Below are 22,546 nucleotides of genomic sequence, written 5' to 3'. Positions count from 1 at the left end.
AGGACATTAATGACATTCTGTTATGCTAGCAAGGACCCTGCAAAACTCGAAGACATGGTTTCCCTTCTGGGGCTAGCTACACCCAAGTTGTGTCAATGAACTCAGCTGAGGACAGATGGACACCTGCCCCAACTCTGCCTGCAAACCTCAACCCAGATCCTAGAAGTCTTCCTCTAATACATCTGTCCATCCCTCTCCTCACTGGACAGAGAGCTCTTTTTGAAACACCTTTTTTTTTTTTTTAATTTTATTTATTTATTTGTCAGAGATAGAAAGAGAGAGAGCATAAGCAGGGGGAGTGGCAGAGGGAGAAAGCAGGCTTCCCACTGAGCAAGGAGCCTGATGTGGGACTTGATCTCAAGACCCTGGGATCATAACCTGAGTTGAAGGCAAATGCTTAACTGACTGAGCCCCCCAGGCACCCCTAAAACATCTGTCTGACCATGATAAGTCCTTTCTGACAAGGGACTCTCCTATGGCCCCCTGACTAGCTGTGTGATGAAGTCTAGAACCCTCAGGTGTTTGAAGACCATTCACATCCGTCTCTCTAGCTTCATCCCACTTCCTCCCACTTCTCACTATCCCGAAATGCTCTTCCATGGCTTGTGCCTTTGCCTATCCTGGGAGTCCCTTCCCCACACTAACTCATCACCCAGGGCCCAGGGCTAGTCACATAATTCCTTGGGGGAAGCCTTCCCAGGCCTTCTCAGGCCCAGCTAGCCTCTCCCTGCTCCTCTGTGACTTACAAACATTCTCTGAGGCCTCAGATGGTGATTCTTTGTGGAAACCAAAACGTCAGCAGTGTTTTCCTTCACATAGGATGGTTATGAAACTTTTTAAAATGTTTTTCTGGGGGCTCCTGGGTGTCTCAGTCATTAAGCAACTGCCTTTAGCTCAGGTCATGATCCCAGGGTCCTAGGATCAAGCCCCAAGTTGGGCTCCCTGCTCAGCATGAAGCCTGCTTCTCCCTCTCCCACTCCCCCTGCTTGTGTTCCCTCTCTCACTGTGTCTCTCTCTATCAAATAAATAAAATGTTTAAAACAACGACAACAACAAACTTTTCTGTAGGGGCGCCTGGGTGGCTCAGTTGGTTAGGCAACCAACTCTAGATTTTGACTCAGGTCATGATCTCAGGTCATGGGATTGAGCCTAGAGTCAGACTCCAGCTCAGTGCAGAGTCTGCTTGTCTCTCTCCCTCTGCTCCTCCCCCTCCCTGTTTGCTTGCTCTCTCTCTCTTAAATAAATAAAATCTTTACAAAACATTTTTCTGTATTTTTCAAATTTTTGAAAATGAGCATATGCTACTTATGAGAAACAAAATTTTAATATAGTGAATAAAATAGGAACCTTATATCGTGGATACATCTATTTGTGGGGACAGGACTCTGTCTCTAATTACCCTATCAAATAGAAATGATTATTTCTCCTTTTGGTCCCCTGCACCTTTACCATGGCACCTGTTACATTTGGCTGGATTTATAAGCTCCCTCCTTGAAGGCAAGGAGAGTCTCATTCATCTCAGGAGTGCCAGTCCTCAGCACAGAGCAGAGAAGGTGTCAGCCAAGTGTCTGATGAATGGATAAGCCAGCTAATAGTAATCCCGAAGCAGTCTTAAATGTGGCCCTATCCGACACTGACACTCACTCTAACTCAACCCTAACTGCAACATGGACCTATTAATGACTCTGCTCCTAAAGCTGATCCCTCACTAATCCTCTCTTTCTTTAGGGGTGAGAAGCCATTCCTTCAAGGTACAGAATTCACTCAGCCACATTTGTTGTGGGCTGACAAAGCACCAGATTCTGTGCTGAGCACTGGGGTTTAGATGACTAGTCTAGGGTCATGTTGCTAGGAGCAAACTGAAAGGCCAGAGCTTGGGAGAAAGAGACACTCAATCTTCAGCCTCAAGGCAGATAACTGGAGCCAAGTCTCCATGTCTCCCCAAATACTCTTCCTGTCCTCTTCCTCCTCCTCCCACCCCCTTCACTCCCAGCTCCCAGATTAGCAACTCAGGTTATTCTTGGAGGATCATCACCAGGTGTAAAATCACTGTGTTCCTGAGACAGAAGGAACAGGGACTGACGGTGAACGGGAAGAAGGTCAAGGCTGACAGGGAATGAGCAGCGTGGAGACACTTAAAGAAAGAGCTCATCCATGATAGGAGATGAGGGGAAAGATGGAGAAGGAGGGAAAGAGGAGGAGGGGAGACAGATCATGACTGAAGAGAGGAGAGGGGATAAAAAGGGGGTAAAGGGAAAGGGAAGAGAAAAAGGAGTAAAGAGAAAAGAGAGGAAGGAAAGGAGGAAAAAGAAGATAGGGGGTACTTGTTAGAAGGGAAGAGAGAGAAAGGAGGAAGGGGAAGGTGACCACTAGGCTGAGAAGGAGAACGCAGATCACTGTGAATGACAGACATGTGGACTGCACCCTGGACAGTCGGCAAAGCCACTCTCAGCTCAAGGCTGCAACGCACCAACAGTACTTCACAGATCATGGCAACCTGTTTTGTCAGAGAAGGGAAGTCCTCAAAGGGAAGCTATTATGCTAAGAGGAGCAGGAGATAAGCATGGCCCTGGCCAGCACTGCTGCTGTATGCCTGGCCTGTTCAGCTCTCTGATTCTGAAGAAGACTCATGGCACAGATGTTCCACCTCCTCCCATCCTCATCCTTTCCACTGGGCAAGGCTCCTGGCCCTCCCTCTTACCTATCCTTTCCTTCAGCTCCCTTCTCCCTGTGAGTTATGCTCCAGGAAGGAATTTGTAAATTACTCAGAGGTTGTACCTCTGGAGCTGCTAATTTCCATGGTATACTGAATCTTATAAACTTGGACTGGATGTACTCTTGACCCCCAGCTGAGGGATAAATTTTATGGGGAAGTCATATGTGGATTCATTCACTACTGTGACCAGAATGATTTTCCCAAAACATAATCTGAACCTGCTGATTCCCTATTCAAATGTTATCAGCTAGGAGATAAACTCCAAACTCCTTACCCCAGCACTCAAATCTTCAGGACCTCTGGTCTTCCTATACCCCTCACTTACCTCTGGTCTTTGCACATCTGCATTCTTTTCCTGAAATGTTCTTATCTACTCACCCTCTGGCTAAGCCCTGCTCATCTTACAAAATGTAGCATCTGAGTCAACAACTCTAGAATGTCTTCCCTGCTCCCCAAGCTGGGTCAAAGCCCTCTATTGGGTTCCCACAGCCCTGGTGCGTGTCTCCATTACTGCACATCATGATATTCTCACTGCCTGCTTGCTGCTCTGTCCTCTCCTCTCATCTACATGCTCCTTGAGACCAGGAGCCATGTCTGATTCTTCTAGACAAGGCCTAGCACACAGTAGATTTTTCTAGACAGTTTGATGAATCATGAATGAGTGAGGTGGAATGAATGAATGAGATGAATGAATGAATCTCATACCAATCTTGGACAGCATTGAAGGATTCCTCATTGGTAATGTCATACATCAGAATGAAGCCCATGGCCCCACGGTAATAGGCTGTGGTGATGGTCCGGTATCGCTCTTGTCCAGCGGTGTCCTGCATAGGAAAAAAGAGTTAGCCTCCTAGAAAGTCTAATTTTGTTCTACTAAAAGTCCTCAGAATAATTAAAAAATAACCCAAGGTATATTTAAGGAGCACCTATTATGTGTCTTGTATTGTACTTGGTGGGTAGAATAAAATGTCTTTTAAAACCTCATAAAAGGGGCACCTGGGTGGCTCAGTGTGTTAAAGCCTCTGCCTTCGGCTCAGGTCATGATCCCAGGGTCTGGGATCGCGCCCGCATCAGGCTCTCTGCTCAGTGGGGAGCCTGCTTCCTGCTCTCTCTCTCTGCCTGCCTCTCCGCCTACTGTGATCTCTGTCTGTCAATAAATAAATAAAATCTTTAAAAATAAATAATAAAATAAAGCCTCATAAAAATTGGGGCATCTGGGTGGCACAGTCAGTTAAACATCTGTCTTCAGCTCAAGTGATGGTCTCAGGGTCCTGGGATTGAGCCCCACATCAGGCTCTCTGCTCAGCTTTTCCTTCTCCTCCTGTTCCTTCCCACCCCCTATGCTCTCACCCTCTCAAATAAATAAAAATCTTCAAAAAATAAATAAAACCTCATAAAATGTATTAAGAAAATAATTGAGGGGCACCTGGTTGGCTCAGTCAGTAGGGCAGACAACTCTTGATCTCAGGGGGTCATGAGTTTGAGCCCCATGTTGAGGGCAGAGTTTACAGGAAGGAAGAAAGGAAGGAAAGAAGGAAGGGAGGGAGGGAAAATAACTGAAATTTCAACAGAAAAAAGGGAAAGAGGAACAAACAATTCAAAGGAGAAGAGACCAGTGAATAATTATTATATTAAAAGATTTGAACTATTTTTTTTCTAAGATTTCATTCATTCATTTGACAGAGAGAGGGAGCAGCAAGCAGTGGGAGAGGAGAAACAGGCTGGTAGAGCAGAGAGCCCAATGCGGGGCTCCATCCCAGGACCCTGGGATCATGTCCTGAGCCAAAGACAGACACTTAACAAATGAGCCACCCAGGTACCCCAGATTTGAACTATTTTAAATTATAATTCCCATTATAGATGAGGATATAGTGAGATGTACAACCTCACACCTTGCTCATGGAAACTTGGTTGAGTCTTTCTGAAAATCAATTTGGAAGTCTCAAGATCATCAAAAATATTTGCACCTTTTTAAAAAAAAAGATTTTATTCATTTATGACAGAAAGAGGGAGTGAGAGAGGGAACACAAGCAGGGGGAGCTGGAGAGGGAGAAGCATGCTCCCCGCTGAGCAAGGAGCCTGACATGGAACTCGATCCTAGGATGCCGGGATCATGACCTGAGACAAAGGCAGATGCCTAATGACTGAGCCATCAAGGCTCCCCAATATTTGCACTCTTGACCCAGAAATTTTCCTCCTCAAAACTTTTGCTACAAAATTAGAAAATCAGACCTATGCACAAAAATATTTGTTGGGACATACAACAATGCTTGTATATATGATATAGTATCAGTTTTCTAACTATAGATGTAGAAAAGAAAACTGGAAAAAAGCATATCAAAAGACTAATAGTGATTATCTCTGTATGAGAGTCAAGAATTACAGGGATTTTAATTTTTTTCATGCACTTTTATTTTATCTACAATAAGCACATGTTGCTCATAATTATATAAGGAGAAATAAATATTTTGCTTAAAAAATAACCAACACAATTCTGTATCTCAAGCAGATCACGCCCAGTTGGCAAGACGACATGTAAGCAAGCAAGCAAAAACAAGACCAACAGTGAAGTGTCACTGGCGCACATTGGGATGCTTCACAAATGTCCACACAGCCCTTATGTGAGGGACCAGCCAATCTTCTCTGTTTGATTACAATTTCAGAATGCATGATCCTCGAGCATGTATAAAACATTTCCTCATATATTAGCTTATTTAAATTTTATAAAATCCCAAGGTAGGTATTATTAGCATTTATATTTTATAGCTGAGAATACAAAAATGCAGCCAGGGTATGTGACTTTCCCAAGGTCACAAAGCTGGTGACATAAACTATGCCTTAAATCCAGGACTTCTGACTCCAGGTCAAAGCACATACCACTAAACCATAATCAAAGAAGGGATGTATGTACAAATATTTCCTAAACACAATCTACAATGATAATAAAAACAAATAAGGAAACAATAATAACTACACCATGTCATTATTTGCACATATGTTGCACCTGTTATCCACATACTCAGAAACACTCTGTAGGTTACTCCATTTTACTCCAGATGAGGAAATTGAGGCTTAGACAGATCACCACTGTCAGAATTGCAACTCAAAATAAGTCTATCTGGCTTCCCTATGACCCTGCAATTGCACTACTGGGTATTTACCCCAAAGATACAGATGTAGTGGAAAGAAGGGCACCTGTACCCCAGTGTTCATAGCAGCAATGGCCACAGTCGCCAACTGTGGAAAGAACCAAGATGCCCTTCAACTGACGAATGGCTAAAGAAGATATGGTCCATATATACAATGGAGTATTATGCCTCTATCAGAAAGGATGAAGATCCAACTTTTGTATCAACATGGACGGGACTGGAAGAGATTGTGCTGAGTGAAATAAGTCAAGCAGAGAGAGTCAATTGTCATATGGTTTTCACTTATTTGTGGAGCATAAGGAATAACACAGAGGGCATTGGGAGATGGAGAGGAGAAGTGAGTTGGGGGGAAACTGGGGGGGGAGACGAACCATGAGAGACTGTGGACTCTCAGAAACAAACTGAGGGTTTTGGAGGGGAGAGGGGTGGGGGGATGGGTGAGCCTGGTGGTGGGTATTATCGAGGGCACATATTGCATGGAGCACTGGGTGTGGTGTATAAACAATAAATTCTGGAACACTAAAAAGAAATAAATAAATAAATTTAAAACAACAACAACAAAAAACCCCACAAAATAGTCTATATGACGCCTACACTCATTACAATTATATTGTGAATTTATACTATGATATGTAATTCATATCCATGAACCATACTTTGTGTGATCTAAAAATGGAACAAGAACTATACCTGCCCTCAAAGAGCCTCAGTAAAAGAGCAGAGGTAGCTAAGACATACACTGATAGACTGATAATAAGAAGTATGTGGCAATATGTCTTGAGTTCCAGATAATCAGTATAAAGAAAACGTGTCACCACAAATCAGGTAAGGTAGAAACATGGTGATTTTGAGTAATTATAGAAGATGTCAAGCAGAGGTAGTGTATCTGTTAGGATATACTGAGCTATTCAGTAACAAAACAATCCCTAATCTCAGCAGCTTAAACAAGGTTTTATTTTTTACTATTACTACATATCAATTAAGAGCTGGTGCTCTGCTTTTTGTCTTCCTATCCAGGATAAAGACCAACAGAGCAGCTACCAGAGGGATAAAGTGTGAGTCATGTGCTGGCTCTTAAAACTTCCACTTCTCCCATTTCACTAGCCTAAGCAAGTCACACGCCCACATCCAAGAAAATGCAATCTTTTAATATGCCCAGGAGGAGAATCATAAATGTGGCAGACAGCGTAGCTCCCACTAATGAATCTGTACCAAGTCCAGAAGCACTGGCCTGAAGATGTGCTTATGTGACAATAATAGGAGGACAACAAGGACTTCTTCTAAAGAGAATTTTTCCAAGCAGAGAAGTGAAGGAAAGTATTATGGTAGAAGGAAGAGTTTTTGCCATTGAGTTACTCCAAAAGAACTAAAGGAATGGTAGGAAATGGGAATGGGTAGGTGCTAAAACTAGAAAGAGCTTTAAAGGTTGTGCTATGGGTTTGGACTTTTAGGCTCCATGCCCAGCACAGGGCCCAATATGGGGCTCCAACTCATGACCCTACGATCAAGACCTGAGCTGAGATCAAGAGTCAGACACTCAACCAACTGAGCCACTCAGGCACCTCTGGACTTTAACTTTAAATGAAAGATTTTGAGGCAGGGAATTAACATAACTAGATCTTAACTTTATTTAGAAAGATCACTCTGGCTGTGATGCAGAGAATGGACTGGAAGAAGAGATGGCAAGCAGGAATGCTAGTTAGAAGATCTTTGCAGTGGTTCCAATGAGTCCCAGTAAGCATTTGAAATAGAGTGGTAGCACTGAGAATGAAGTAGAAACAGATCCAAGAGGTGTTTAAGAGGTGAACTGTAGGGCATGTAATGGATTAGAGGTGAAGAGATGAGAAATTAAAGATAACAGTTATGTTTCTGGCAGGGCTTATTTTCTCCATGTTCTCAGCAATTCAGCTCTGGCCCAGACTTGCACACCCTTACTCAGAAAAACTGAATCTGTACTTACTACACCCACCCTTCTTGGGGAGCATATAAATCTCCATCTCCTTTTGTTGAGTATGGTCCTTACTCTTTCCTCTTACTCTTATTCTTCCTCTCAAGTGGCTATCAGAGTATTCCTACTAACCACATACAGTACTTCTCCCTAAGAGTTCTGGCAAATATAATTTTTCTCCATTTCATAAATGAGTACGCAGATGAATGAATTAATGAATGAGTAAAGAGATGGATGAGTGAGTGAACACGGTAACACTGGAAATTTTAGGCACCACTGAGAGAAAATCATCAGTTTACCCTATCTATGCAGAAGTTGTGTGTGTACCTCTGGAACCTGCCAACAGTATTGATCCACTCCACCCCCACACACCCTGCCTCAGCTTCCTGAACTCCTCGGAGTCAACACCACAGATGAGACTCCTTCCACCCATCAGCAAGGCAGGCCCTCAATCTTGTCCTGTAGGGTCTAGAGTTTAGCCAACCATCCCAAGCAGTGATACAGAGGCCCAGGAAGGATTTCTGAGCAGCTGCATGGCTAGCAGGTCTCAACTCTTCTCACTCCATCTGTGTTATAGCATTTCCCTGTGAGAGTTTCTAGTCCCCCACCTCTTGACTAGAGCCTGGCCCTGTGTGCCAGCTATTTGACAGGAGAGTCCTGCCACCCAATTGATGTCCAATTAAGCCCCACATTGGGTGTAGAGATTGAAGAACAGAAGAGAAGAGAAGAGAAGAGAAAGGAAAGAACAAAGAAAGAAAAAAGAAAAGAGGTCAAGCCCTGGTGTGGAGTATAAATGAGCTTGGACATGGAAACCAGTTTCATCTCCATGCTCCTAGTGCCTAGCATAGGGTTGTGCATACAGTAGGGATTCAATCACCACTCGCTAAACACAAAGGCCACATAGTTTTGAGACTGAGTGTGGTCTCTGAAGTTAGACTCCTGGGTATGAATCCCTATTCTACCACTTACAATGTGGCTATGGTAGGCAGCCTCTAAAATGCCCTCCCAAATCACTGTCCCCATAATTACATTATGCTCTAATGTAATCCTCTCATTGGGCAATTTTCCCTTCTGAGCAGTATTCTCTCCATCTATAAGTGGGAATAATAATGGTATCTATTATTGTGAAGATTAAGAAAGTTATTATATCTAGGGCGCCTGGGTGGCTCAGTGGGTTAAAGCCTCTGCCTTCGGCTCAGGTCATGATCCCAGAGTCCTGGGATCAAGCCCCGCATCGGGCTCTCTGCTCAGCGGGAAGCCTGCTTCTCCCCTCTCTCTCTCTCTGCCGGCCTCTCTGCCTACTTGTGATTTCTGTCTGTCAAATAAATAAATAAATCTTTAAAAAAAAAAAAGAAAGTTATTATATCTAAATGCTGGGAATGTTTCCTAGTACATAGTAAGTGCCATAAAGAATCAGAATTGTTTTTTCTGCACTTCCAGAGTTAGCCCCAGGAACAGGGCCAGCTTCCCAGTGTCTGCCCAGCTGGAGTAGATGAGCTTCATGAAATGTGTCACTTCCCACTCATTCAAACCTGCCCAGGGCTGCCTCCAGCCAGAGTCTTAATATGATGCTTTCCTCAAGGAGTAGCAATGGTCTGATAGAAAGGGATCAGATGAGCAAAAAGTTGAGCAGGTTTTGTCTGACCCCCAGCTCTGCATTCATCAGTTGTATGATTTGGAAAGCTAGTTTTGTTTTTTTTGTTTTTTAATCTCTCTGAGACTCAGCTTCTTCACACCTAGACTAGAAATAATGATGCCTCCATTGTAGGCTGTTTTCAATTACAGAAGATTTTTTAAAATGTCTAGCTCATAACTGCTACTCAAATATGGGAGTACATATCATTTCATTATACTCTAACTCTTCTAAGCCTTAGTTTTCTCATTTGTAAAGTGGTGATAATAATACCACCCTTGAAGTGCTTGTGTGAGGACTACAGATAATGTATTTGCAGTGCCTGGCAGAAGGCCAGGCACACAGTAGGTGCTTTAGTAAGCCCATAGTAGTTCCTACTACTACTGTTGATATTGTTGTTATGGTTATCTCACTTGAAGAAACACAAGGCTGGAACAACAACAATCCAGCTCTCACTATCCTGTGCTCAATGGAAAGTAGTTCCAGAGAATTGCTCCTGAACCTCCCTCTCTCTTTTATTTTTAAAAATCACTTTGACAAACATTGATTCCCCTCCTACTGATGAGAGTCAGAAATAGAACCAAAGAGGAGACAGGAAGGAGGAGAAAGAAAGAGGCATGACTCACTGGCTACTTGAGGAAGAAGACCATGTCATCAAAAGCAATCAATTCACTTCTATGAAACAGGCATTCATTGAGCTCTTTCTGTGGGCAAAGCATTACGCCAGAGAGTGGACACCAGGGTGAGCAAGCCACTGCCCAGCCTCCAGCAGCCGCACATGGCAGACAGACACACAGGCAAGGGGGAAAGAAGCTAACATCAAATGAACACCTACTATGTGCCAGACATTTTGATAAAGGCTTTATATACGGGATCTCATTATTTACAGTAATAAAATAAAACGCTAGTTGAGCATTGTTATATGCCAGGCTCCATGCTAAGCACCTTTCCTATTTTATTTAATCATCAAACAGCCTTGACAAACTGTTATCTCTATTTACAGATGAGAAAAAGTTAAATGACTTGCCTAAGATCCTGCAACCAGTTCATAGCAGACAGAGTCAAACCTGGGGTCTGTCTGATTCCAAAGCCCATCCTCTTCCCAGGGTGCCCATTATTTCCCATCATTTCTCTTAACTGTTGCAGCAGCCTAAAGCAGGATAAGTTTGAGTCTCCATTTTATATATAAATTAGCTGAGGATCACAGAGGTTAAGTAAACCGCTAGAGTCATAAACTATAAGGAGACAGAGTCAGGATTCAAATTCTGTCTTTTGACCACAGCCTGTGCATTTTCAATACAACCTACAGCCCAACCAGAATATTCTTGATCCCTTTATGCCCCTAAGACAGGACCCAGCCCACTCTGCAGCATACCATCCCCCCAGATAGGAGGTCCTCTAAGGCTTCCTGGGGCGAATGATCTCCCCTCCACCAGAGGGTAAGGCTGTACCTACAGAGCTTAATGGAATCACAAGTGTCTGGCACTCAGGTGCTCAATCAATATTAGTTATCTTCTTTATCTTCCACTGAATCACCAACCCAGCACAGACCCTTCATTTCTCTCTGGAGTTTCCTCATGGTCGCCCACACGTGCCACACTCATTTCTGCTCCATATTCTGTTCTGCTACTCTCCGCCACATCTTCCCTCTCTCAGCTCCTCCACTTGTCTTGACTACCAGATTGTTGAATTCTAAAGCTAAAAGAAAACCTTAAGAGTTTTCAATTTACCCTCTTGCTCAAAATAGGAATTCATTCTACAGCATACTTGTATTGAGTGTTTCTAATGCTGGATGCCCACCACCTTAAAAGGCAGCCATTCCGCTGATGGACAGTTCTGTTTATTAGAACATTTCTTCCTTCTGTTGAAGCTGAACTCTGTATGTGGTAATTTTTATCCATTGATTTAATTCTGTTCTCTGGAGACACAAAGAATAAATCTAATTTTTCACTCCTGTGGCAGCCTTCCAAATATTAAATCCTATGTTTGCTTAGCTCTTAGAGGTTATAAAGTTTGTTCTTATTATCTCAGTTAATTCCAAAGAAATCCTATGAGATGAAGAACCACATCCCCTTTCCACAACAGAGGCAACTGAAGCTTGCGGAAGCAAAAGACAGTGAATGATGGAAAGGGGCTTAAGTAAACCCAGGTCTTTTGGCTCCAAGGAACCACAGCCTCTTACACATGGCTACAGCTCAGTTTTTAAACCACCTGTCACAGGGACTTGGACAATTAACTGAAGGACCAGAACAGTGATGGGAACTTGAAACTCTATCATGGGAGGACAACCACAGGAAGGAAGATGTTTAGTACTCTGGGGAATAGCACTGCTATCTTCAAATATCTAAAGTGCCTAACAGGTTTCCCTCCTTTGCCTTCTTTTCTTTCAAAAATCTTCACTGGCTGTGGCAGTGTTGGCCAGGTCCTGAAGATCAAAGGATACTACAACACATGCTGGCTTCAATCTGCTGCAGAAGGTAAACACGCATTGGATGGGATTCTGAGGCCTGAGGGGCTGTTCCCATAGAGCCTTTCTGTGCCTTTTCTTGAGGCAATACCTTCCTTTGAAGTGCAGCTCAGCTCAGCTCAGCTCAGCAGAGAATCTCCACCTGACCATCCTGGCAAAGTCAAATGCTCCAATTGCAGGCTGTCCTGGCACCGCGTACTTCTCCTTTGTGGCACTCATCCCCACTGTAATTTTGTATTATTTGTGTAATTATTGGATTAAAGTCTGTTTCTTCTGCCAAACTGCAAGTGCCACAAGAACAGGATGTCTGGTTCTGCTTACTATTGCGTCTCGGTGCCGGGCACAGCACTAGCACATAATGTGGGGGAGGTTTCCAATAAATACTTGTGGGGAAGGATGAATTTATTGGGTGTCTGCACATTTTCAATATAGCACACTGACTGTCAGATGGGTCTTTTCTAAAATCCAAATCTCATTATTTCCCTCTTGACCTAAATCCCTTCTCTGGCCTCCCACAGCCCACACCACAGGGTCCAAAATTCCAGTAGAACACACAGACCCTTCAAGGAACTAGCTCAGGCTTCCCTTCCAGTTCCTTCCCTCTCTTAGCTCCATTCGACCCATGAGTTCCAGTTTTGCCTAACTACGTGTGGGCTTTTGCAGATTTGCAGATGTTTGCCTGGAATCCCCTTCTCTTTTATAATTTACAAACTCATTCAAAGGTCACATCCTCTTCAAGCTCTCCCTGACCCCCCTCCCCTGACAAAATAACTTCCCTCTCCACTCTTTTATGCTTTGGTATTATATCCCTGACACGTCACATTAATATAGTTACTGGTTTATTTATCTGTCACCTTTTTCAGATTATGAACATCTTAAGACCCAATTTTATATTTAGCTAAATACCAGACCCTTAACTATAGCACCTGACACACAGTAGGCTCTAATAAGAATGCTGAATGAAACTCAAGGGGTGACCATGAACTGGATAGGGAACACTCACTTAGTAACTTCAATACTGGTTAGAAAAGGTCTGTGAGATCATACAAACCACCTCTCTTACTCGGTCCCTTTCCATGTTATAGACAAAGGGAGAGGCCCAGAGCAGTGACAAAAAATGTCACACAACTAGTAAGAGGTTATTTCTGGGGGCCTCCATCCCTGGAGACCACCCTGCTGCATACCTTCTTCCCCGGCCAGACTCTTCCCTCCTCCCCTCTTCAATTCACTATCTCTGAGCCATGTAGGGAATTAGAAATAATGAACACCAAGAAGGCAGGTAAGGAGAGCTTCTGGACTGGTTCTCCCCACACCCCACCCTCTTACCCATAGCTGCCATGCCCCAAGTTCTCTGTATTTTGCAGCAGCAGAGAGCTGAGGCATTATGTCCCATGGGAATGGTAGGAAATCAGAGGTAGAGGGCTTTTCAGGGAGGTTCGGTGGTACCTGGGAGAAGCAGAGGACTGAGGAATGGAGAAAGTGATCTCTTGGAGCTAACTTGGTGTTATAACCATCTGTCCTCAGCAGTATAAACCACACTGCAGAGCACCTACAGTTTATAAACATTTTGTTGCATCATCTCACTGGATACTAACAATAACCCTGGATGCAGACTTTTTAGAGCCAAAAGAAATTAATCTTAGCTCATCCTGTCTGATTCCTTTATTTTGCAGGTAGGGAAACTGAGACCTAGAGGTCTTCCCGAGGGTCATACAGCTACTTGGCTGGTCTGGGATTCAAATCTATTTTGGACTTCACAGGATGTTCTTTCCAGCATACCATATATTATTATCACTACTGGTTTACAGGTGAGGAAATTAAAGTCTAAGGGCATATAGGTAGTAAGTGATGGAGCCTTGACGGTGAAGGGGCAGGAAAGAGGTCACTGGAATCCAAGACTGGGGATTTATACAGCACTTCCCTGCCTGCTGTAATCCTATCTAACCTTGAGGTCCAGGTCAAAGGGCATCTACTCCAGAAAGTTCTTTAGGATCCAGCATCAAAGTTTGTCATCATTCCTTCTGAGCTTCCACAGAACGTACATGGGACTCTATTTTAGTGACAGCAGAGCACAGAATATTAGAGCAGAAGCTTTCCTTCCAAGAAATTCCACAACTATTTATTGAGCCCACACTGTGCCAGTGAAAAAGTTCATGTAATCCCTGCTCTGGGAATTCTCAGTCTAATGGGAAAGTTATCTCAGATATGACAAATCCCATGATAGATACATATAGGGTCAACTCCTTCATTTTACAGAAGCCAAGGCCCAGAGAAACAAGTGCCCTAGATTCTTATTTTTGGCATTGGTCTCTTACACAAAACCCTCAAAAACTGAAAACTCAAAATCTCTCAAGGATATAACTATTGCTTTCCATTAAGATATAGGCATGACATTTTACTTCAGGCAGGTAAACTAAAGGTCATAGGACTTCCTTTCATTGTCCCTCAGTATATCTGACATGTCAGATATATCTGACATATATCTGACATGACAATATTTTCTGAATGAATACATCACAGCACTTGTATCAAGGATTTGTTTCCACTCCCATCTGTATCTCCTCATTTAGACTGTGGTTTAGGGGCTATGTCTTTCATTTCTGTACCTTCAGCAATATCTAAAGCAGTGCCTGGCACCTGGCAGGTATTCAAAATACTAAATGAACAAAGAAATTAATGAAGGAGAGAAGGGCAGATAATGTGATCTCTCTGTTGTCCTAATTAACAAAGATGACATCTCCAGACACACACTCCTCTTCTTGAAACCCCTCCTTTCCTCTGCATTTATGAAACCTGCTTCACCAGTATGTTCCCTTTATCTCCCCCTACTCCTGCTCTATCTTCTACACTGGCTCTTTATCCTCCCCTAGGCCCCTCACTTCCAAGTTTCATATGGAAATTTTCCAATTATCTGCTGAACCTCTCCACTTAGTCTGAATGCCTTTGAAATGTACATAGTTGACTATTAATTATGACCTATTTCGTTTGTGTCTTCTCTAACTAATAAGCCCTTATCAGTACCCAGCACAGGCCAGGCACATAGCAGGTATTTTAAAGATGAATGAATGCTGAATGAACCATCATCCATAAACCAGAGTGCTTTGGCATGGACAAATTTAGCATCAGACTTGCCAACCCATTTCCTCTTCACCCTTTTTGCCTCCAAATTGGACATCAGCACCATTATGAGCATCTGAGAAGTCTCTCTGGGGAATTCACTTAATTTTTCACTTCCTGTATCTTTTAGGTGACTCACCCAACTCCCCTTCAAGACAGGAAGAGGTGGGGGAAGAAGTGAGGTAGGAAGAGGGCCAGCAGGAAAAATAGAAGCTTGGAACAAGATTATACTTAATACATTCCCAGGTCACAGCAAGTAAAAGGATATGAGAGTCAGACCTGTACTGAGAAATTGTCAGAGCTAAAAATAGGAATCTTGTCAAACAATTTGTGGAAAACAAATGGTTAATAAATATGCAGATGATTGCTCAATAAGTAATCAGAGAAATGCAATTTGAAATGATGAGATAACATTTTTTTAACCTATTGAATTAGCTAAAATTAAATAACATAATATTCCATGCTGGCAAAGATAGAGTGAAATAGGAATTTCACTATTGAAAATCTATTTAAAGGAAATAATCTGAAACCCAGGAAAAGTTTTACACACAGGATGATCACTGATCACTGTAACATGAGTCATAACAGCTCCAAACTGAAAAGTAGTTAAACATTCAAGTAACAGAGAACAGCTAAGCTTAGCTTAGAGGCCAGAGACTGTGGCTTATTCTTTTACCATGATTTAGAGTACCCAACACATGTAAGTGCAAAAAATACAGTTGAGTGCATGAATTAATGAATTTGGTGCATCTTTCCTATAATGTACAATGAAGTCATTAAGAACATATTCATAAAGATTTTCTAATGTTAGCTATACTTATGCTATAATGTTACTTTTTTTTAAGACTGATTTTATTTACTTATTTATTTATTCATTTGTTTATTTGACAGAGAGAGAGAGTGTGAGAGAGGGAACACAAGCAGGGGGAGTGGGAGAGGGAAGAGGCAGGCCTACCACCAAGCAGAGAGCCCGATGCAATGCGGGCTCCATCCCAAGGTCACAGGATCATGACTGGAGCTGAAGGCAGACACTTAATGACTGAGCACCAAGGCACCCCTATAATGTTACATTTTTTTTTTAAAGCAGGATATAAAATTGAATGTACAGTATGACTGCAATTATGTTAAAAACTCATGGAAAAGAAACTGGAAAGAAACCAACCAAAACATCGATAATGTTTTCTTCTTATGCTTGTTGTAATCTTAAAGTATTTTTTTTAATGAGCATATACAATTAGAAAAGTAAGCCCATAGTAAGTATGGCAGTTGATACTCATACTAACAGTCCCAGGAGGACAAAATATGGGGAAAACATGGAGGATAAACTATAAGTCGTAATTGTTGCAGCTGTATTATGGAGTTGATGTTGATATTTAGTATCCCTACTTGAGTGTGTGTTTGAAATTTTCCATAAGAACAGTTAAAAGGGAAAAAAAAATAATAATAAAGCCTGAAACAGCATGGTGTCTGGGGAAAAATACAGGCAGCTATAATATATAGTATATTATATATATAATATATAAAATACTCAGAAGGATTCTAAGATGTCCATTTTCTCTCCCCTAATTTTAGCATCTCTGAAATAAGAATATAAATTATAATTGATAGCATTTTAGATTCTCTGAAAAATAGTACTTAAAATACTGATGGCAGGGGGGTGAAGTTGAACGTGAGGCTGGAGCTAGCTAGATCATCAAGGTCTTGAATGCCAGGCCAGGGGCGTTGGACATTGTCCTGGATGAGAACAGGGAATTCCTGAGGGGTTTTTGTGTGTCCCACCATAGGGCCTATCAGCTGTAAGACTTCAGAAAGTGCTAAACGGTGAGGCCCATGGGGATAAGGACACTGCTGCTTATGCCAAGGGCCAGGGAAATTGCCCTTTATCAGAGAAGTGTTTTGAGTCCTTGCTCTGACCCCTCATCACCTCCTGAGAACCAATTCTCTTTGAATTGGGTAGAACCATGGGGTTGTCATAAAGTTGTCTTTCTCCTCCAATCCCCTATGGCACTTCCACTTTCCTGAAAGGAAGGATCATTTCTCTAGAACCTGAGCCAGCACCCGCAGCTGAAACCCTGATTGTGAATACACTCACATGCCTGGGTTCCACAGCACCTTCTGACTGACATTCAATCCCAAAAACTCAGCTTGGAGCCTGGCCAGAGACCTACTCATGAACTCATTTCCAAACAGAGACACAAAGAGTTAAAATAGAGATGGCAGCTGAGAGATGAGGATAAACTCCCCAGGACTTCTAGGACTTCACTAGAAACACAGTCCGGGACCTCCACCCTGCCCAGGGCTGTGCTTTCTCTTTGGTTTCATGGCTGTTTTCTTTGGGGAGTTGGCCCAAGTCACCATAGCAGACAAGGCCCCTGAGGATCATTTGCATACAGGTGCCAGAGTGTTCTAAAAATAGGATAAACAGGGGCGCCTGGGTGGCTCAGTGGGTTAAGCTGCTGCCTTCGGCTCAGGTCATGATCTCAGAGTCCTGGGATCGAGCCCCACATCGGGCTCTCTGCTCGGCAGGGAGCCTGCTTCCTCCTCTCTCTCTGCATGCCTCTCTGCCTACTTGTGATCTCTCTGTCAAATAAATAAATAAAATCTTTAAAAAAAATAAAAAATAAAAAAATAAAAATTAAAAAAAATAAAAATAGGATAAACACAAAGCAAATGCCTTGAAATGTATTTACAAGAGAGGGGAGACAATCATCAGAAGAGGGAGGGGGAATCTGTCAGAGGCAACCTGATGATAGTAAGGGAGCCACATGGTGCAGGCTGGGAGTCAGGAGGCCCGGGCATGATTTAATTCTACCACTAACTTGCTTTGTGGAGTTATAAATATGCCCCACACTGGGCCTTGGATTTTCTATCTTTTAAAAAAAAAATTGTATTTAAATCAATTTAGTTAACATATACTGTACTATTAGTTTTAGGGATAGAATTTAGTGGTTCATCAGGTGCATACGACACCCAATGCTCCTTCCCTCAAGCACCCTCCTGAATGCCCATCACACCATCTTCCACCCACCTCCTCTCCAGTTTGTTTCCTAGAGTCAAGAATCTCTTATGGCTTGCCTCCCTCTCTCTTTTTATCTTCTTTTATTTTTCCTTCCCTTCCCCTGTGTTCATATGTTTTGTTTCTTAAATTCCACATATGAGTGAAATCATATGGTCTTTGTCTCTCTGACTGACTTATTTCACTTAACATAATACACTCTAGTTCCACCCACACTGTCACAAATGGTAAGATTTCATTCTTTTTGATGGTGGAATAATATTCCATTGTGTGTGGAATCTTTATCCGTTCATCTGACAATGGAGGTTTTCCATCTTTATGATAGGGATATCAGACTAGGTAATTTTTAGGTCCTCTTCTAGTTCTAAGGAGTCATGATAAATAGTAATAATGATAATTATTAAGATAAATCGAGTATTACTAACTGTCAGGCACTGTGACAAGTGTTTTTCATGCATTATACTTCACAATCTTCACAACCAGCTCTATGAGATGAGTAGGACAAAGAAAACAAGGCATAGAGAGGTTAACTACTTGTCCAAGTTAGTAAATGCTGAAGCTAGTTTAACCCCTGTGCCTTCCAGAATCCTAGGATGCTAAATTTATCCCTGGTTTTCTAACTTAATAGTTTGACTGCCTTAAGCTCATGCCACTCCTCCCATTCTTTCTACCCAGCTTCTAACCACCCTGAGCTACTCTCCAGGTCCCAAATATTGTGTTCTTCAAAGTCTGTGTTTTTTTCATGCTGTTCCTTCTGCCTAGAACAACCTGATCCCCTACCCTGCTGACCCAGTCCCTACTTACCATTCAGAATTCAGTTCAAATGTTTCCTCTTCTCTGATTCACATTTTCCCCCAATAACCCACAGGAGAAGTAATGACTGGCTGCCATTTGCTGAGACTTAGAGTGTGCTAGGCAGTGTGCTAATTCGTTATTACCTCTTTCTGAGAGAGGTTCCATCATCATACCCCTTCAACAGATGAAATAATGGAGACTCAGAGGTTAAAAACTTGCCTAAGGTCATGCAGCTGATAAAGTTCTGAAACAGGTATTCTGACCCCAGAGCCTTCCTAACCTCCATTCTACCCTCCCTTAATGAATACTGTGTGAATTGCCAAGTTGTCTTATCCATGAGACCACAAGCTCCTCCCAGTTTTGTTTTTCATTTGGCCTGGTTTTACTTTTTAGGATTGACTGAACCGCTGGGAGGTTTATTTGAGTAGCACACCTGAGGGGAAAAAATCAGGCTAGAGTCAGAACCAACCTGGAAAAGAAAGATGAAGTTCTTCATTCTGTCTAACCTTTCTTTACCACTATAAATCCCTTTGGAGAGGCGCCTGGGTGCCTCAGTCTTTGGGCACCTGCCTTTGGCTTGGGTCCTGATCCCAGGGTCCTGGGCTCGAGCCCTGCGTCAGGCTCCCTGCTCAGTGGGAAGCCTGCTTCTCCCTCTCCTACTCCCCCTGCTTGTGTTCCCTCTCTGGCTGTGTCATTCTCTGTCAAATAAATAAATAAAATCTTTTAAAAAAAAAAATCCCTTTGGAAACAAAACAAACAAAAAAAAACTTTTTAAAATTCCATGTATTGGTATTCAATTTTATTCCCATCTCAGAGGTGGTATCACCTCCTCCAAGAAGCCTCTTAAAATCCTCATTCTCATCATCCCCCTGATTTAAGTGTACCTTCAGCACTTATTTGTCACTTAAACATCATCAGCATTTAGTGAGCGGGTACTGTGAGGGGCAGCAGTAAAAGGATGGATTTGGGGGTGGAACACCCTGAGGTCAAATTCAGCTCTGTCACTTCCTGGCGTGTAACCTTAGACCAGTTATCTGACTTTCTGAGTTGATCTGTTAGCTGCAAAAATGGGGCTGATAGTAATATCCTTTTCCCTGCATTTATGGGAGGATAAAGTAAGTGTTGTGACAGTGCTGTGCACAGTCTATAAAGCTCTGTATAAACATTAGTCATGTCATTCAATTTACAGTTTGCCCTCAATTATCTGCTGTTCCCCCCTGGTGCCACATTCAGAGCAGGCAGATTCCAGGAGAGCTGGAGGTGTGGGAAGTGGGAAGAGGGAGGAGCCCAAGAAAACACGGCTGGTAACTACCTGAGCAAACTTCCGCTGGAGGAAATTAAAAGGCGAATTTTGCCTCCACTGAGCCTTCGGGCTCAATCAGATTGGACACAGCAACACAGTGGTGGGGGAGGCCAGTATCCTGAGGAACATTTTCCTCCCCTCACAAATGGCACCTCCTAAGAGCCTGACACAATGTCCAATCCTTAGCAATCACCTCTGATTTCCTCTATTCACTCTTTCTCCTCTGTCTTAACTCCCTTATCTCCTTCCTCCCTAAGTCCTATCTGAGGAAACTGAAGGTTCAGCCTGGAGTCCTCTTTATTTTTTTATTTTTTATTTTTTTAAGATTTAGTTATTTATTTGACAGAGAGAGAGAGAGAGAACAAGAGATGGAACACAAGCAGAGGGAGTGGCAGAGGGAGAAGCAGGCTCCCCACTGAGCAGGGGAGCGCATGTGGGGCTTGCATCCCAGGATCCTGGGATCATGACCTAAGCCGAAGGCAGAGGCCTAAACAACTGAGCCCCCAGGCACCCCTGGAGTACTCTTTAAAACAATGCCTGTGGAGGAGCCAGGGATATCCCGGATGGCTCCAAGACAGCACTAAATTGTTTGCTTGGGGTAGATACTCATTTTTTGTATGTAGAAACACTGTGATCCAGTGAGAAGAGCCCAGGTTTAAAGTGGGTCATGAACGCCTGGGTTTCCTGCCTCACTGAAGCCATTTACCAGCTGTGTGACCTCTGGAAAGTACAAACACTCCACCTCTCCGGGCCTCAGTGTCCTCATGCGTCCAATGAGGATGACAAACCTCCTCTCAGGATCAAAATGAGATCATCAATGTATCCAATGATCTAACTGGACGGTGTCCACATGTCTCTGAGATGAAAGCCGTGAAAAAGCAGTGTGGCTATTCTACAGAGGGGCCAACCGAAGAGGAGCTTCTGAATCTCCCAGCCACAGAGGGGCACAACTGACCAGAGGAGGTTGCTGGCGGAAGCAAAACTTAATACAGGCCCAAAAGAAGGTCAGACATGCCAGGTGCAGAAGAATGTCGGGCCTTGACTTGGAGAAGTATAAAGCCACGCACGGCCTGAGGCACTGAATTCCATTTTGCCAAGCTCTCTTGAATGCTTACTTTTTGGGAGGCCCTGCTGGGCAACAGAATTGTAGACATGAATCAGACCTGACCCTACCCTCATGGAACTTGTGGTCTAGGAGGAAAACCAAGTACCAAACCCTTGCAGTACATCTGGTAAGTGTAGAAGTAAAGGCTGGGTCCTTAACCCGGGCTAGAGGGAGGTGGGTCAGGGAAGGTTTTCGAGAGGAGGTTCTATTTGAACTGAGCCTTTAAGGTCAAATGGAAGTTTGCTGGTGGAAAAGGGGGGTCAAAGGATGAGAGGGGGAGAGAGGGGAGGGTAATCCCTAGGGAAAGGGAAAGCAAGACACATAAGGTACATCCTAATGCTCACAGTTGAGCCTAATGCCTAATGTTTGTGATGCTTAAAGCAGATATTACAATTAAATGCAGTCTAGTATCTTGGATGGGATCCTGGAACAGAAAAGGGGTATTAGGTAAAAACTAAGGAAATCTGAATAAACTCTGGACTTTTGTTAATAACAAGGTATTGATATTGGTTATAATTAGAACAAAGGTACCATATTAATGTAAGATAGTAATAGTAGGGGAAACTGGGTGCGGGGTAAATGAGAACTCTGTGCTATCTTTGTAATTTTTCTGTCAGTCTAAAACTATTCTTTTTTTTTTCAGGATTTTATTTATTTATTTGAAAGAGAGAGAGAGAGAGGGAGGGAGGTAGGGAGCATAAGCAGGGGGAGGGGCAGAGGGAGAAGCAAGACTTCCCACTGAGCAGGGAGTCAGCCAAGAAGCTCTATCCCAGGCCCCTGAGATTATGACCTGAACCAAAGACAGATGCTTAACCAACTGAGCTACCCAAGCGCCCCTAAAACTATTCTGAAAGATAGAGTTTGTTTGTTTGGTTGGTTGGTTGGTTTTTTAAACTGCATCCTGTGTTTGGACTGAGCATTTGGAGAACACATGGGTGGAGTGTGGACTGCCTGAAGGGTGAGTAACTGAAGATCGATCTGGGAAGGCAAAAAAGGCCCGGAGTGCCAGGAAAAGGAATTTATTGGGTATCAGTGGATAGCCCTTTCTGGGTTTTAAGCAGTAGAGTGACTGGAATCGGATAGCATATGGAGCAAGCAAGACTGGGGCAGAGGGAGCCACTCAGGTTGCTGCTATAGTCTAAGTGGGGGAAGTAAAAGGAACCTGAGGTAGGAAAGTGGCAGAAGGGAGGCTCGCAGTTAACCCTAGATAAATGTTTATGGAGCAGAACCAAGGAGGGAAATTTGGGAGAACTGATAGTTCATATGAACACCTAGATGACTAGGACAAGAACTGAGA

General features: G+C 43.1%; 1 protein-coding gene across 1 annotated transcript in view; it reads right to left on the bottom strand.

The window, feature by feature from the left end:
* The window catches only part of RAB3B (RAB3B, member RAS oncogene family), a 67,497-nt gene that overhangs the window by 14,678 nt on the left and 30,273 nt on the right, over positions 1–22,546 (bottom strand). Inside the window, 1 exon segment of the mRNA XM_047727999.1 lies at positions 3,422–3,540. Within this exon segment, the coding sequence (XP_047583955.1) occupies positions 3,422–3,540 (119 nt within the window).

The sequence above is a fragment of the Lutra lutra genome, chromosome 4 (genome assembly GCF_902655055.1).
Source record: "Lutra lutra chromosome 4, mLutLut1.2, whole genome shotgun sequence".
In the NCBI taxonomy this organism is placed as follows: Eukaryota; Metazoa; Chordata; class Mammalia; order Carnivora; family Mustelidae; genus Lutra; species Lutra lutra.
The sequence above is the reverse complement of the archived record's forward strand: the minus strand, read 5'-3'. Positions and strand labels throughout refer to the sequence as shown.